The sequence below is a fragment of the Silurus aristotelis genome, assembly GCF_946808225.1.
Source record: "Silurus aristotelis genome assembly, chromosome: 2".
NCBI lineage: Eukaryota > Metazoa > Chordata > Actinopteri > Siluriformes > Siluridae > Silurus > Silurus aristotelis.
In genome coordinates this window covers 16585431-16600023 of record NC_139575.1, presented here as the reverse complement: position 1 = coordinate 16600023, position 14593 = coordinate 16585431, and the positions used below count along the sequence as shown (strand labels likewise).

The 14593-nt window shown below is 36.4% G+C and overlaps 1 protein-coding gene across 6 annotated transcripts in view; it reads right to left on the bottom strand.

Moving 5' to 3' along the window:
* Window positions 1-11802: 11802 nt before the first annotated feature.
* st3gal3a (ST3 beta-galactoside alpha-2,3-sialyltransferase 3a) overlaps window positions 11803-14593 on the bottom strand; it is a 63318-nt gene continuing 60527 nt past the window's right edge. For 4 of the 6 annotated variants that reach the window (XM_083569843.1, XM_083569844.1, XM_083569842.1 and 1 more), the window contains one exon: window positions 11803-13273. In XM_083569843.1, the coding sequence (XP_083425969.1) occupies window positions 13184-13273 (90 nt within the window). In that variant the 3' untranslated portion in view covers window positions 11803-13183. The remainder of the gene's footprint in view (window positions 13274-14593) is intronic. The other 2 variants (XR_014538036.1, XR_014538037.1) reach the window with 1 other exon arrangement.

Genomic DNA, 14593 nt, shown 5'->3' with positions numbered 1-14593 from the left:
AAAAATGACTTTACCTGTAGATTCTAGATTCTAGAAAATATTTCTGTATCATTTAATATATATGAAATATAAAAAATAAATATATTTTAAAAAAGGGCTTTTTAATTTCTAATGACCTTCAATGGGTCATTTTAATTATAAATAAACAAAAAAACATGCATCATGGACAAGGATGTCTATTAGTAAAATCATGAGATAATCTGCCTGTCAGAGAAAAAGAAATGTGACTTCAAGGTTAAAAGCTAAAATAATTGGCCAAATTAAGGCGTTTTGTTCTGTCAGTGATTATGTCCAACAGTACATACCACGGATACTCCCAATTGCTCTATCCAAACCACTGATGATGTGAAGGACAAATAAATAAACAGTCCAAGTGAGGGCTGGTGAAATGCTCCAGTGAACCAGTGACGGTTTTCCCACTACCAAAGTGGAGAAATCTTTGGACTTGCAACTTATCAAGATTGGCATCGGATCAAGGTGGTTTCAGAGCACGATTTTCTTTTATTGTCACTGTGCTGTATCTTTGCCTAAGAGTGCAGAACTTCTGAAACAGTATGCCAGAAAGAAGATTAAAAAAACTCTCGCAGGACTACAATGCCTTCTTTGGGCAGAGCTGCTTGAGTGAGCGCTGCTGAAGCTTGACCCTCCGTCACGCTCTTGACCGAATGCTGTGGACATGTACTGGGCTAGAAGAAGAGGAGGAGGAGGTGTGTGTGAGTGGAGAAAAGCTTAACCACACAAGGCCTGCTGTTGTCAGAGAGAAGCTCATTGCTGAGATATACATGATAAAGTACATATTTGACCAAATTAAATGCATGGCTATGTATAGTTAATCCTGTGAGAGCTGCAGAAGGACTTGGGTAAGATTACCCTGCTACACATGATGCTGTGATTTCTACTGTGACGTACCAAATGAAATATATATCTATTATTAGTGTTTTTACAGTGTGTATACTTTACAGTAAACAAATTCTCCAGCATGTACATTCATTTTGATAATTTGTTAGAATTTCAAGAGGGTGTTAGTGTTGATTCATTCATTCATTCAGCTTTAATAACTGCTTTATTCTAGTCAGCTTTGTGTTGAGATCGGAGGTTGGGGAGGTGGTTGCTTAGTGGTTAAAACATTGGACATTGAATCTGAAGGTCATGAGTTCAAATCCCAGCCACACCACACAAGCTCCTGGGCCCTTGACCTAGGCCCTTAACTCCATAGCTACTCAGTTGTATGAATAAGATGAATGGACAATTGTGTCTGCCAAAATGCCATTATTGTAAATGAAGCTTATCTGGAAACATTGAGAGTGAGGTGGGGACTTCTGGATGAGACATCAATCTATTGTAGGGCATCCTGTGGGTGTACACAAACAAACACATTCACACCAATTTAGAGAGGCCAATCTCTTTATCAGGATGTTTATTTGACAGGTGGGAGGAAACTAGGGAGCATATGAAATGTCATTTATAAAACCCATCCTGATATATAAAAAACATATTAGATTGAAGCCTCAAAAATACGAAGAAATGACGCCTATGACTGACAGCTCAAAATTGAGCTTTGAACTTTCATATATTTAAAACCACATCTTGCAGCCATATTATTCCTGCCAGCAAACCCACACAGGATACAAGCAGAAACAATGAGACATGCTAGACTTTCCTCATGGAACTTGTTTCGGTGCACCACAAAGAAAAGAATAAGGCCGTAAATTGCATCTAAGTTATTATTTAATTCGTTAGCAGTTAAAGGCTGACTTCTATCTGAAACACATTCATCCTTATCTCCAATCTCGCCACACTGTTTCTGAACACAATAATATAATCACCTGGAAATCAAGGCAACAGTCCACATAAAACACGTGAACCATACACGCTCAGTCTCTTTGGGACAGAAAATATGCTCAGGGCGATGGAGACATGTTTCGTCTGTCTCTAACACAGTAATGCACTGTGTGTGTGTGTGTGTGTGTGTGTGTGTGTGTGTGTGTGTGTGTGTGTGTGTGTGTGTGTGTGTGTGTGTGTGTGTGTGTGTGTGTGTGTGTGTGAGAGTCTCATGGAATTTTTCTCATTTGGGGGAAAAAAAAAGAGTGCTAAATAATGGTGATGGCAATGAATTGTGTATAAGTCTGTTGATAGCGACCAGATCTGGTTGCTTTTTTTTAAAGCTAAAAGCAGCCAGTGATGTCTTTTTTTTCCCTTTTCTAACCTAAAACGTATTTTGTATTTTCCAAAAAATTTTATTTTCTTATGATTGTCATTCTTTTTGTCATTTGGATATGTGGGTTTTGCTTATTACTCCAGGTGGTTACTAAATGAGGGAAACCTCTATCAAGTTCATCTAGAAGTATTATTGTAGTTTTCTTCTTTTTTTTTATTTATTTTTTACTAATGGTGGTGTTATTCAAATTAATGTCGGTTTGAAGAACACACAGTAAATGATGCCTACAGACATTTCAGAGATGAAGAAACTTAAAAAGACCCTAAATAAACTGACAAAATATGCTGCAAAAATATCACCATTTTTCCTGGCATTTCTAGTGGCTCTTTACCTGAAGTGTTTAAACCAACTTGGTAGGATTCTACTGCTGATTGGATGCTCCCTAAGTTGTCTGGAAAAAGTATGTGAAATACATACTGAAACTGATTTTGTGTTCTGATTTTCACCAGCAAAACTACAGCCTGAAGGGTTTTAATCGATACTGAAACCAAAGCTGCATGTTAACGCCTAATGTAGGCATTTTTCCCCGTATTGAAATAGATTGCTAACCAATCCAACATACAATTTCAGTTCTTATTCTCAAACTCACTTCTGTCAAAATGATTTATATTCAGACATTTAATATTCAGCTGAAATAACAAGCCTTAGCTCGTAACAACCTGACTTGGTGTGAAGGAAATTTGGTCCCTGTGGTTTGGATCACAAGGTAAAAGCTGGTAATTGTGTTCAGGCAGCTGTATGGAGGTGACGCTTGTTGCCAGACTGATTTGTGCTTTTGCGACAATGGCTTCATATTTCATAATTAAAAAAAAAATCCTGCTTGGAAAATATCTATTTATTAAGATGAAACAATTGAAAAGGTGTTTCTACAAGTACACAGCTCTTACAGCCAAACACTTAAACTAAAACACTGACTTAAACCAAATTTTAGCATTTAAAAGCAATTACTTAAGAAAAAGAAGGAAAAAAACAGTAAAGATATACAATATGCATGTGGTAATTGGAAGGGCTCACTTTTCAATGAATCTCCCTATCAGAGTGTGTCCATGACCTGGGAATTGACCCTTTGCTCCAGGTCTTTACCTCCTAGGGAGCTCCATGTGTGTGTCCTGATAGTTCCTCCCTGTGTATTGCCAAATGTATCTTTTTTTAAATGAATAAGTGAGTTAGAAGTCAAACAGGAGACTGTAGTAAAGAACAGGACCCTTTTTTTAAATTGTACTCAATAGGAAAACGACTGGTATCTATTAGTTTGTAAAACACACTTAATACAAGTAATTCACTAAACAATGTGACTGTTGGTCATGAACTATGGATAAACAAAATTAGGATGAAATATTCAAAGATCAGAAAAAGACTAGTGTAACAGTGTTGCTTCATTTACTGGACTGTACCAGTTTGATGTCATAAATCATAAATAAATTATAGGTCATATTTTGTGCATTTATATGCTTATATTTATATGCTGGTTTGTGTCACTAAAATACCCTTAGAATTGTCATTCAGATTGTACTAGACTGTAATTACTCTGTAGAAATGAAATAACCATGTAACCCAACAGATATTATTTATGAGGTCAAAACAGGCTTTTTTGTTTTTACAACATGGAATACATATCAAATGTTGAAACTAAAAAAATTTACCTTTTTAAGAAACAACAAAGGTCATTTTGAATTTGCTGACTACAGCACATCTTAAAATCTGGAACAGGGCTCTATGTGTAGCATTGCTTGTAGCATTGCGTCTTCTTTTTACAACAGTCTTTATACATTTGGGAACTAAAGAGATCGGTTGCTGTCGTTTTTGAAGAAGAATATTGTCCCATTCATGTGTGATGCAGGATTACTGCTGCTCAACAGAGTCTTCTTTGTCGTATTTTTCGCTTCATGGTGTACCAAATGTTTTCAAATGGTAAAAGTTCTGGACTGCTGGCAGATCAGTTTGGCACTTGGACTCTTCTGCTTTGAAGCCAAGCTGTTGTAATAGATGCAGTACGTGGTTGAACCTTACTTTGCTAAAATGTGCAAGGCCTATCCTGAAAAAAGAGTCTGGATATAAGAATGTGTTGCTCTAAAACCTATGTATACTTTTTAGCACTGATGGTGCCTTTGCAGATGTAAAAGCTCTCCATTCCATAGGCGCTGATGCACACTCCATATCATCAGAGAAAACAGCCATTCTCCACTTTTGTCTGAAGGATGCAGCATACTGAGCACTTTGTCTCAGTATTTCTGCATCATGCATTTCTACGATCATGTTCACATATGGCTTCTTCTTTGCATGATAGTGCTTTAACCTGCATATGTGGATGACATTGTGAACTGCAGTCACAGATTGTGATTTCTTGAAGTGTTTCTGAGCCCATGCATTGATTTTCAAAATCATGCCTGTTTTTAATGCAATGCTGTCTGAGTCTAAATGATATCAGACATCCAATAATTTATAGATTCTCCGAATCTTTTAATAATAATACTGTAGATAATGATATATTCAAAGTCTTTGCAATTTGATGTTGAGGAATATTATTCTAAAAATGTTCCACAATTTGTAGATGCAGTTTTTTGCAGACTGGTAAACCCATCTGCCCATTGTTACTACTCAGAGATTCTGCTTTTCTAAAATACTATTTTCATATCAAGTCATTTTACTGACATGGCTGCCAATTAATCTAGCTAGTTGCTAAATGTTCCTTCAGCTGTTTCTTTTCAGTAAAACTTGCTTTTTTTTAGCATTTTGTTTCTAAATATTTGACATGTTTAACTAAGCTAAAGTATAAACATTTCACATTTGACATTTCTATGTTCTATTGTTAAGAAAATATGGGTTTATGAGATTTCCAAAAATAATAAAAAGTTTCGATTTATCTGACAACAGAATAGTTTTTCACAACTGCATTATGGGGATGTGGTACCTTAGTGGTTAAGGCATTGAACTTTGGAGCTGAAGATCATGAGTTTAAATCCCTGTTCTGGATTGAGCAAGGCCCTTAATCCCATAGTTGCACATAGTTGTATGAATGAGACAAATGTATTTTGTTCTGGATAAGGGCAGCTGCCAAATGCCATAAATGCATTCTCTTTTTTTATTTACATTTTTTTGTTTACTTTTTTTAAATTAGGGTTGAAATCATTCAGACAGGTGGTTTTCTCATTTCATGTGATCCCACTGACTTCTGTGAAATCTCTTTTTTTTTTTCTTTAAACTGAAAAGTTTTACTAAATAAAAAGGTGATATCAACACAAATTGTATCAGTAGAAATAAACTGGTAGATGTGATCTGAATCAGCTGGCAAGTGCTGGCAAATTGTAATGACCTCTGCTAATGCGAGAGGCTGTTAGACAATTATGGACTCATTACTTTAGTCACTTAATAGGCAGACAGACTATGATGTGACCACCTTGGCCTGTGTTTTAAATATAGCTGGTTTAGTCTATTAGAAAAAAAAAAAATTCTCAGGTTCCTCCAGGAGCCAAACTTATGCATTAGAGCATACATGCATTAGAAATGTTTTTTATACAAACCTAGTTGCACGCTTTGCTAGTGAATCGTTTAGCTTATAAACGATCTACATCAAATTAATTAGTATTTATTGATGGAATGTGCATCAAAAGATTTCCCCTAAAGAAACAGCACTTTTATTTAATGCAAACTAATTAAAGTGTTTGTGGGTGGTCAGTGCTGGTCAGCAGACTCCCTGCAGTCTCCCTCGTTCAAATGTTCAGATATCCTGGAGAGAAGGCCAAACTAGTATAGGATGCCTCTTGCGCTCTGAATTCCTGAAAGAGGGAATACAGATTCCAAAGTTGATTTATTCAGATAAAATTTCTGTGAATCCACACAGATCATATCCCGTGTTCCAGTATCGCTTTAAAATACAGTTAACATTTAAGAAAATAACGATAAAGCAAGACCGATGCAGCTAAAGTATTTTCCACACTGAATTTCCTTCATTGCTTACTAGCAGAATAAAGTAATTCAGTGCCATCTGCTGTTATCAAGCAGCTCAAATCCATTTCCATTTTCTCAACCTTCAAGACAAATCCTATACTTTACATAAGTGCTGTTTTTTTATAATTATGATTACTTGAGTAATTTTGGATTATATGTGTATATGTGAAAGTGAATTTCAGCAGATTTTTGCATATAAATTCAAGTGAACACAGCTGTCGTCATGCAAATTATTTATGTATTTTGTGCTCACATCTGAGAATAAAGGACAAAAATATTAATGAAATAAAATTTTTTATAATGAATAAATACAAAAATATTTGGATCATATATTAACAAGAATGAACTACATGAAAAAAGTAATTTTACACATTTTTTTTCATGTAATTCATTCATGTGAAGTTCATGTGACTTTTTTTTTTGTAAGCTCTCAATACCTTCTGGGACGTTCTCCAAGAAGTCTGCTTCACTCTGCCTTCTTGCCTTGTTACCCCGATTCCCCTCCTCTGAATCCCCGCTAATATATTTGAAGTGTCGTGAAAATTATCGGGTCATTTCATTTCATATCACCAATCGTATACACTGTCCTAGAGAAGCACCTCTACTGCCTAAGACAGCTCGCCTTTGCTGGATCATCTGATGTTTCCAATCCACGCTGTAAAATGTGTGGACATCAAACACTTGTAGATTTTCAGCATATTCCAGCTGTTTATTTACTTATTTAATTATGTTTTACTGCTGAGCTGAGTAACGTTATTAAGCTTCACTAATCAACATGAGAAGAACATTTTGTGTCTGGTTCCTCTCAGGGTTTCTTCCTGTTCTTCCTCTTGCCTTTAACATAGCAAACATTAGAAAGTTTCCTTTCCTTTGTGTTAGACACACTAAAAACGATTGAATCCAATTAAATTGGAATCAGTTCAAATTAGGAGGACATGCAAGTTCATATTAAAATTATTGGAAAATACAAGACATTAATATCTAGCCAGGATCTAAGCTAGTTCAAGGATCCACAGACTGATCGAGGATTATACAGTGAGGAAAATAAGTATTTGAACACCCTGCTATTTTGCAAGTTCTTCCACATAGAAATCATCAAGGGGTCTGAAATTGTCATCGTAGGTGCATGTCCACTGTGAGAAAAAAAAAATCTATATTATACAAATAAATAGTTTAAAAATCATATATTGTGATTTCTGGATTTTTTTTTTTTAGATTATGTCTCTCACAGTGGACATGCACCTACGATCACAATTTCAGACCCCTCCATGATTTCTAAGTGGGAGAACTTGCAAAATAGCAGGGTGTTCAAATACTTATTTTCCTCACTGTATATAGTTATATAACAAACAAAAACACTAAAATTAGTCTTGAGTTGATTCCTGGATGCTACAAATTAAAGCAGTTTGTTTAAACCTAGTAATTGTGTTGCACTAATGTACATGAATTTTAAGCTAACACGGTTTCATGGAAATGCCACAGGCAAAGGACACAACAGTGGCCCTTTCTTTACAGTTAGGGTCCTTCATATATTTTGTGTCAGGAGCAATCAAGGCACCAAGCAGTGACTCTGCACAGACACAAACAAATCTCCAGATAAAGCCTGCAGATAGAAAGACACGGTGGACCAAAACCAGTCCAACTGCTCCTGAAAAACAAAAGAACGACAGCAGAATGCTTTGATGCTAACTGGCCACCTACATGGACACACACCTGCTGATGGACAAGCCCCTGCCTCTATATATATTTCCACATTTTCTGTAATAAACACATATACGTAAACATACATATATATATATATATATATATATATATATATATATATATATATATATATATATATATATATCATATAGTTTAGCTTCTTCTTAATATACACATGCATTCTATGTATTGCAGCCAGGGAGCTTTTTATTTGTAAAATTTCTGCCAGAACATGTTCAACTTAATATTATTATTCAGTTATTGTGCTTTGGATTACAGTCCATCTAAAGTGGCTGATAATCAAGAATAGGAATATAATAACTGACACTGGTCAGTTGTGCTTGCCAGCACTATAACAACAAGGAACAAGAGGTCACAGACCAGGGGGCCATGCTGAGGACCACTGATCAAGACATTACTTCATAAAGATATGTGATGTGCTGAGTGTGACAAAAGAAATGTCAAAAACTTCTATTGTAATGTGGATGAATAAAATAGAACTTAAGAGAAGAATTACAAAAAATGTCAGAGAAAAATGAATACTAAAAAGAAAATAAATTTTCCACTGAATATAGAATGATGGGTCCATGTACGAGTATAAAATGCCTAAAATCACAATTTCTAAATGAAATGTACTGAATTCAGTTTTTTATCGGTTGTAAATGGGTTGTCACAGCTCAGTGGCTAAATCAATCATAAAACTACACACCTCTCACTCCTCCCTCACACACACACACACACACACACACACACACACACACACACACACACACACACACACACACACACACACACACACACACACACACACACACACACTCAGCGTGCACTCAGGTCAAGGCTCTGTTCTGAAATAGGATCCACCTGCTTGTTGTGTCCATACTTCAACTGTCTCTGATCTCACACCACTTTCTATATCAGTATGTTATTTACTGCAGATGACACTCTGGGCACATTAAAGGTTTCATCAGCTACAGAGCATGGCGAACTAAAGGGGAAGAAGAGGCATGTGGAAACAGCGGCGTTGCGTGGTGTACATTCTCACCCTTGGGATTTATGTTCACACCAAACCAACAGATTGTTTTACAATTTCATATCCCGACATCACACACCCCTGGGTTTAACCAACACCTGTGCATGTTACAGTACACAGTTACTTTAAATAATCCATTGAATAATATGATTCAGGATGCAGTTAAAGGAATAATTCAGCAAGATAATTTTCCCATTACCCCATTACGTGTCTTGTCTATCAGCCAAGACACGTTTGGGCTTTAAAGTTGATTAGCATCGCATTGGAGCTTCAAGGGCTGTAGCTTACAGCTCGAGGGAGTTTATATATATGTATGAATGTATGTATGTATAACACACACATACATTCATTAACACACATGATGCTAAATTAATGTGTGTGTGTGTGTGTGTGTGTGTGTGTGTGTGTGTGTGTGTGTGTGTGTGTGTGTGTGTGTACACATTAAATTAGGAAACTGTACATTCAATTCAGCATTACAGAAGTAACATTAGCCTGGGTTTCTACTGCATTAAACCTGATTGACTTCCCTTCATACATAACCAGATAACACTGCCATACACAACACATACACATGAGCATGTACCAGATCCTGCTGAACATAGTGATGCTGTGTGATGATCTAGACCAGTGATTTTCAACCAGTGTGCCGCGACACACTAGTGTGCCGTGATAGATCGTCAGGTGTGCCGCGGGAAATTATCTAATATCATCTAATAATTAGTCCGGTGGCTGTCGCGCGGCAAAGTGCTGGCCCGTGTGTATGAGCTGCGAGAGGAACTTAAGTATTTCTGACAAACGAGAGGTCAGATTACTCAAAGCTGCTTGCAAGTGATGAGTGGTGTACAAAGCTGGCATACCTGGCTGATATATTTCATCATCTGAATGAACTGAACACACGGATGCAAGGCCGAAATGAAAACCTGCTTACAAGCACTGATAAAATGAACGGATTCCGTTTAAAGGTGCAGCTTTGGCAACAACATGTGCAGCGTGGCAACCTTGAGATGTTCCCGCTCACCGAGAAACGTCATGATGGCAACACTGCTGTAATGTGCGAGGTGATTGGCACACATTTGAAAACTCTCGAGGAGAAGTTGTCATTTTATTTCTCTTCAGCCTTCACAGAATGCCTTGACTGGGTTAGGGACCCATACAGCTCAGCATCCGTTGCTGGAAAGGACATGACTTTAAAGGAGCAAGAGGAACTCATTGAACTGAAACAAGATCGTGGTTTAAAGCTAAACTTTGCTGATCTTCCTTTGGACAGTTTTTGGCTATCTGTTTCCAATGAGTTCCCCATTCTGGCCAACAAAGCTATTTTGACATTGCTCCCGTTTTCAACCACATATCTATGTGAGCTGAGCCTCTCAAGCTTGACTGCGATAAAAGCGAAAAATAGAGAGAGAATGAGAGCTGTTGAGGAAGAGCTTTGTGTGTGTCTTTCTACCATTCCTGCCAGGATGTCCATTTTGTGTTCATAGAAACAGGCCCAGGTTTCACATTAAGTGAGTATAAATACATTTAGAAACTATATTATTAACTATATGTTTTTTTGTACTGTGTTAGAGTGTCATTTTGGTTGGTGTTGTGCCCCAGAATTTTGTAAGTGTAAAAAATGTGCCGCGGCTCAAAAAAGGTTGAAAATGACTGATCTAGACAAGCATTTAGCATGATGATAAATTAATCTATGTGCATATGCATTAATGTGTGTGTGTGTGTATATATATATATATATATGTATGTATATATAATTTCTTGCAAATAGGAGCAACAGAAGTAGATCAGGTTTAATGCAGGCTAATGTTACTTCTGTAACTCTGAAATGAATGTACAGTTTTCATTTGACTTACACTCATATAAAAGGTATCAATAATAAAACTTAACAAAATGCAGTGTCCTTTACATTACAACTCTGGACATTTCTGACAATCTGTCACACACTCAAGAGAAAACCCATCCTCATCTGGGTTGCACCGAATGTCCATTTATTACAGCCAAACAATGTTGAGGTAGAGGGATGGTGATCAGAAGCAAATTGTAGTCCTGAGTCAGTGTAGCAGACTGTTGACATTAACTACAGTCGAAATCCATCCTCAAAGCTGCTGTTCTTACTCTAATTTTTAGTAAGGCAGCACCTATATTGCACTTAAAATGCAGCCATTCTGATACTTGCCCCATATAGCAATATTGGTAATGCTTTTATAAAGCTTTTATATAAAGCTTTGCTACCACCTGAAGAAGTATTCAGTTATTCAATCAGCTAAATAATTATGTTATATGGCATTACATTATACTGCAATTGGATTTATGTGATTGAATTAAAATGTTTAACCAAACACTCCACATTTTTGAAAGCGCATATTATATTATATTTTATATATATATATAAATAAACACACAGACTCTGTATGTGTGTCTCACGTCAATAACAGCCATTCACCACGTTTATGAAAGCCTGACCAGTGAGTGGGTATTTGAGTTTTTGAGTAAGACTAAACCTACCACATACACATACACACACACACACACACACACACACACACACACACACACACACACACGCATTATAAACAGTACTGTGCTGTTTTATGCAGGTGTGAGAGAAAGAATGCCGTAAAGTAAAAAAGCTTTCAGAAACTGAAATATATATCTTTTTTTATCAATGACCAGAATAGAAAGAAAATCAAGAGGGGAAAAATCCAAATTAAATTAAAATATATGGTATGACACACTTTGCCTGCAAAACTGTAGCAATTCTTCTATGTACACTTGCACACTGATTTGGATTCTATTCATTTTCTTTCCATATTAACACTTTTTCTCAAATTACAGCAGTTGTTCAAAAACTGCCAAAACATTTGCACAGTACACACACACACACACACTTCAGACAAAAAGGTAACAAATTCTTAATACTTTTATTGTAATTTTTCCATATACTGCACCAGACAGAATCACAGGCTGAAGTGAGAGAAATGCAGTGATTTCCACAAAAAAGTCCTGATCATCTGCGCTGTAACACTTAAGACTGCAGAGAAAGCAGCCCGATACTGAGGTGAACACCATTAAAGCTCCGTATTGGATGGAAGTACAACACATGACAGTGTGAATCAAAGAATCCAACTTAAACATTGCATCCATAAATAAATGGTAATAAAAAAAAAAATTAAAAAAAAACACGGACACCCTTTTGTGTACACATATGGATGGCTGCAGGGACGGTTAAGTGTGAACAGAATATGTTGTGTTTCTCTACTACAACAACCCCATTTTCAATCAGTACAATGCAGGTTTTTGTGTAACCTTGTTTTGTATTTACACTATTTAATGAGCTTAGCCCACCACATAACAAAGTGCATGTTTTTTAAAGAAGTTTTAAAATGGCCCTATTCAACAAACTGAACATCACTTAATGTAAAAGAGGACAATATAATTCAAGTTTCAACACTCTTACCACAGTCCATCCAACTGATTTCTAGAAACTAAACTGCCCGTTTATCTTTTTAGCTTTATTCCAATCAAAGATTTATTTAAATATACTCACCATTTACAGTTGGTCAGCCTCCACCCATTCAGTCTACAGCATGTTGGCCCCACCCATTCCAACTTGGTAATCTATTTGCTAATTCTGTACCTAGTCTAGTCATCAAAGTCAATAACATTACAAATTAACATTCACTATTGACTTTTCTTTAAATCCTTGTAATCCATTTCACCAGAAAATGTAACACTTTTTAGCACAAAGTTGAAAACGAATTTCTGTTTATGTAGATAAAATACTATATATAGGATATGGGACCTTTTTTTTTGTTGTATGCATAACTTCAGACAGTCTGTTTTACTGGTGTTTTGTGGTCCCTGCAGCCGTCATTGCTTAACACAGCTACTAATATGTGGAAAAACTAATTAAAAACAATGACAGTCATTTTGCATTAAAAAAAAAAAAAAAAAGAAAATTATAATAATTATATGTATATGTATATATATATATATATATATATATATATATATATATATATATATATATATATATATATATATATATATGTATGTATGTATAAAACCGGGAGATTCTGAAAGATTGATATAGTAAAAGTAAGTCTTTTTGTGTCTTACATACTAGTGTGCTGACTGTAGCCTCAAGAGTTGCACTGGCTGGACTGTCAGTATCCGTGCTGAAATATCCGCTGAGCGAATACGTGAGTTCCGCACACTCAGGTGCTAGCTAGAAGTAAGTCAGTAAAGGCATTATCATTTTTGTGCAGGTGTGCAAGAGACTTTTAAATCCCATTGGTCAAATCCTGAATCACACCAGCAGCCACCAACTTCTGCAGAAACTCCTTTTCTTTTGATATGTTGTGTGTCCATGACTGCAGAGACAAAGGGAGAAAAAGAAAGAGAGAGAAATTAACATTCAGGCCCAACAGTGTTGCAAATGCTATAGTCTAATATGCTTCTCTGTTCACTCGGCTCTGCCGTCAGGTCAGTCAGCTTTATTGAAATGAGTGTGTACTGAATGTATACACGTAAACAATGGGAAAACTGATCGCTCTGTCTAAAGTAAACATGTTACTGGAGCTGGGAAACAGCGGAGACAATATGACCGGCTCTCTTTGTGCTCTGCAGGCTTTTAATGCTGGACACGAGAGACATTACAAAAACACATTACAGGACAATGACGTGTAGAGTTACCTCCTCGGTGGGAAAAGCACTTACAAGCAGATTACAGAAAAGGCAGGTGAAACAACATCTACAGTAACAGTAAAAGTGAATTTAGATAGAGTTGGACACATTTTGCTGTTCCATTATAGAAAAATGCAGATCATTGGAAAAATCTTTGGAAATGATGTACCCCCAAACTAATACTTTGTACTTTAATACTTTTTTTAATAATTTATTCTCAATTATGAAATATTAGGGTTTTTTTTCCCATAAAGGTGCGTAGACTTTTTATATCGACTGTATATGGTCTACAGTAAATACTTTAAGAACTGTAAAAAAGGCGAAAGGAAAGAGCTATAAATCTGCATTTTATATGTTGTGATTATAATGCTTTTATGGATAAAAGCTTGAAAGATGGCACACGTGACAGAGGATCAATTCAGGAAGTGCAGTGTGGGAGATTGGTGCTTTATTACAGTTATACCTCTCACTATCTACTCAAATCTGAGAGTGATGCCAAAGTACTGCACAAAATAAGCGAAAGAGAAGCACAAAACTGCACTTTAGTAATAACACAAATTGCCATGAACTCGTTGAACATGTTAAATGTTTCAAGCGAAAAAAGTAGATGAAAGTGGTATTACCTACACATCATGAATATTGTGTGTTTAATCACACTGGTTATCAAAGTTAAAATTTTCATTGGGCACCAAATGTTCACTGTGTATGTGCACATAGCTCTTCCACACACACACATGATTGACAGCTTTGAAACAATGATTCTCTCAATAATAAATGTGTGGAGGTGGAGGTGGAGGAGCGGCCATGTCTCTGCAGACTGATGGGTCACTGGATTGTGACTCAGCATTGACTGCTGCTGTGACCTAACTGTGGAATGCAGTCATAGTCTCATTAACACACACACACACACACACACACACACACACACACACACACACACACACACACACACACACACACACACACACACACACACACACACACACAAGCAGAGAGAAAAAAGTGTG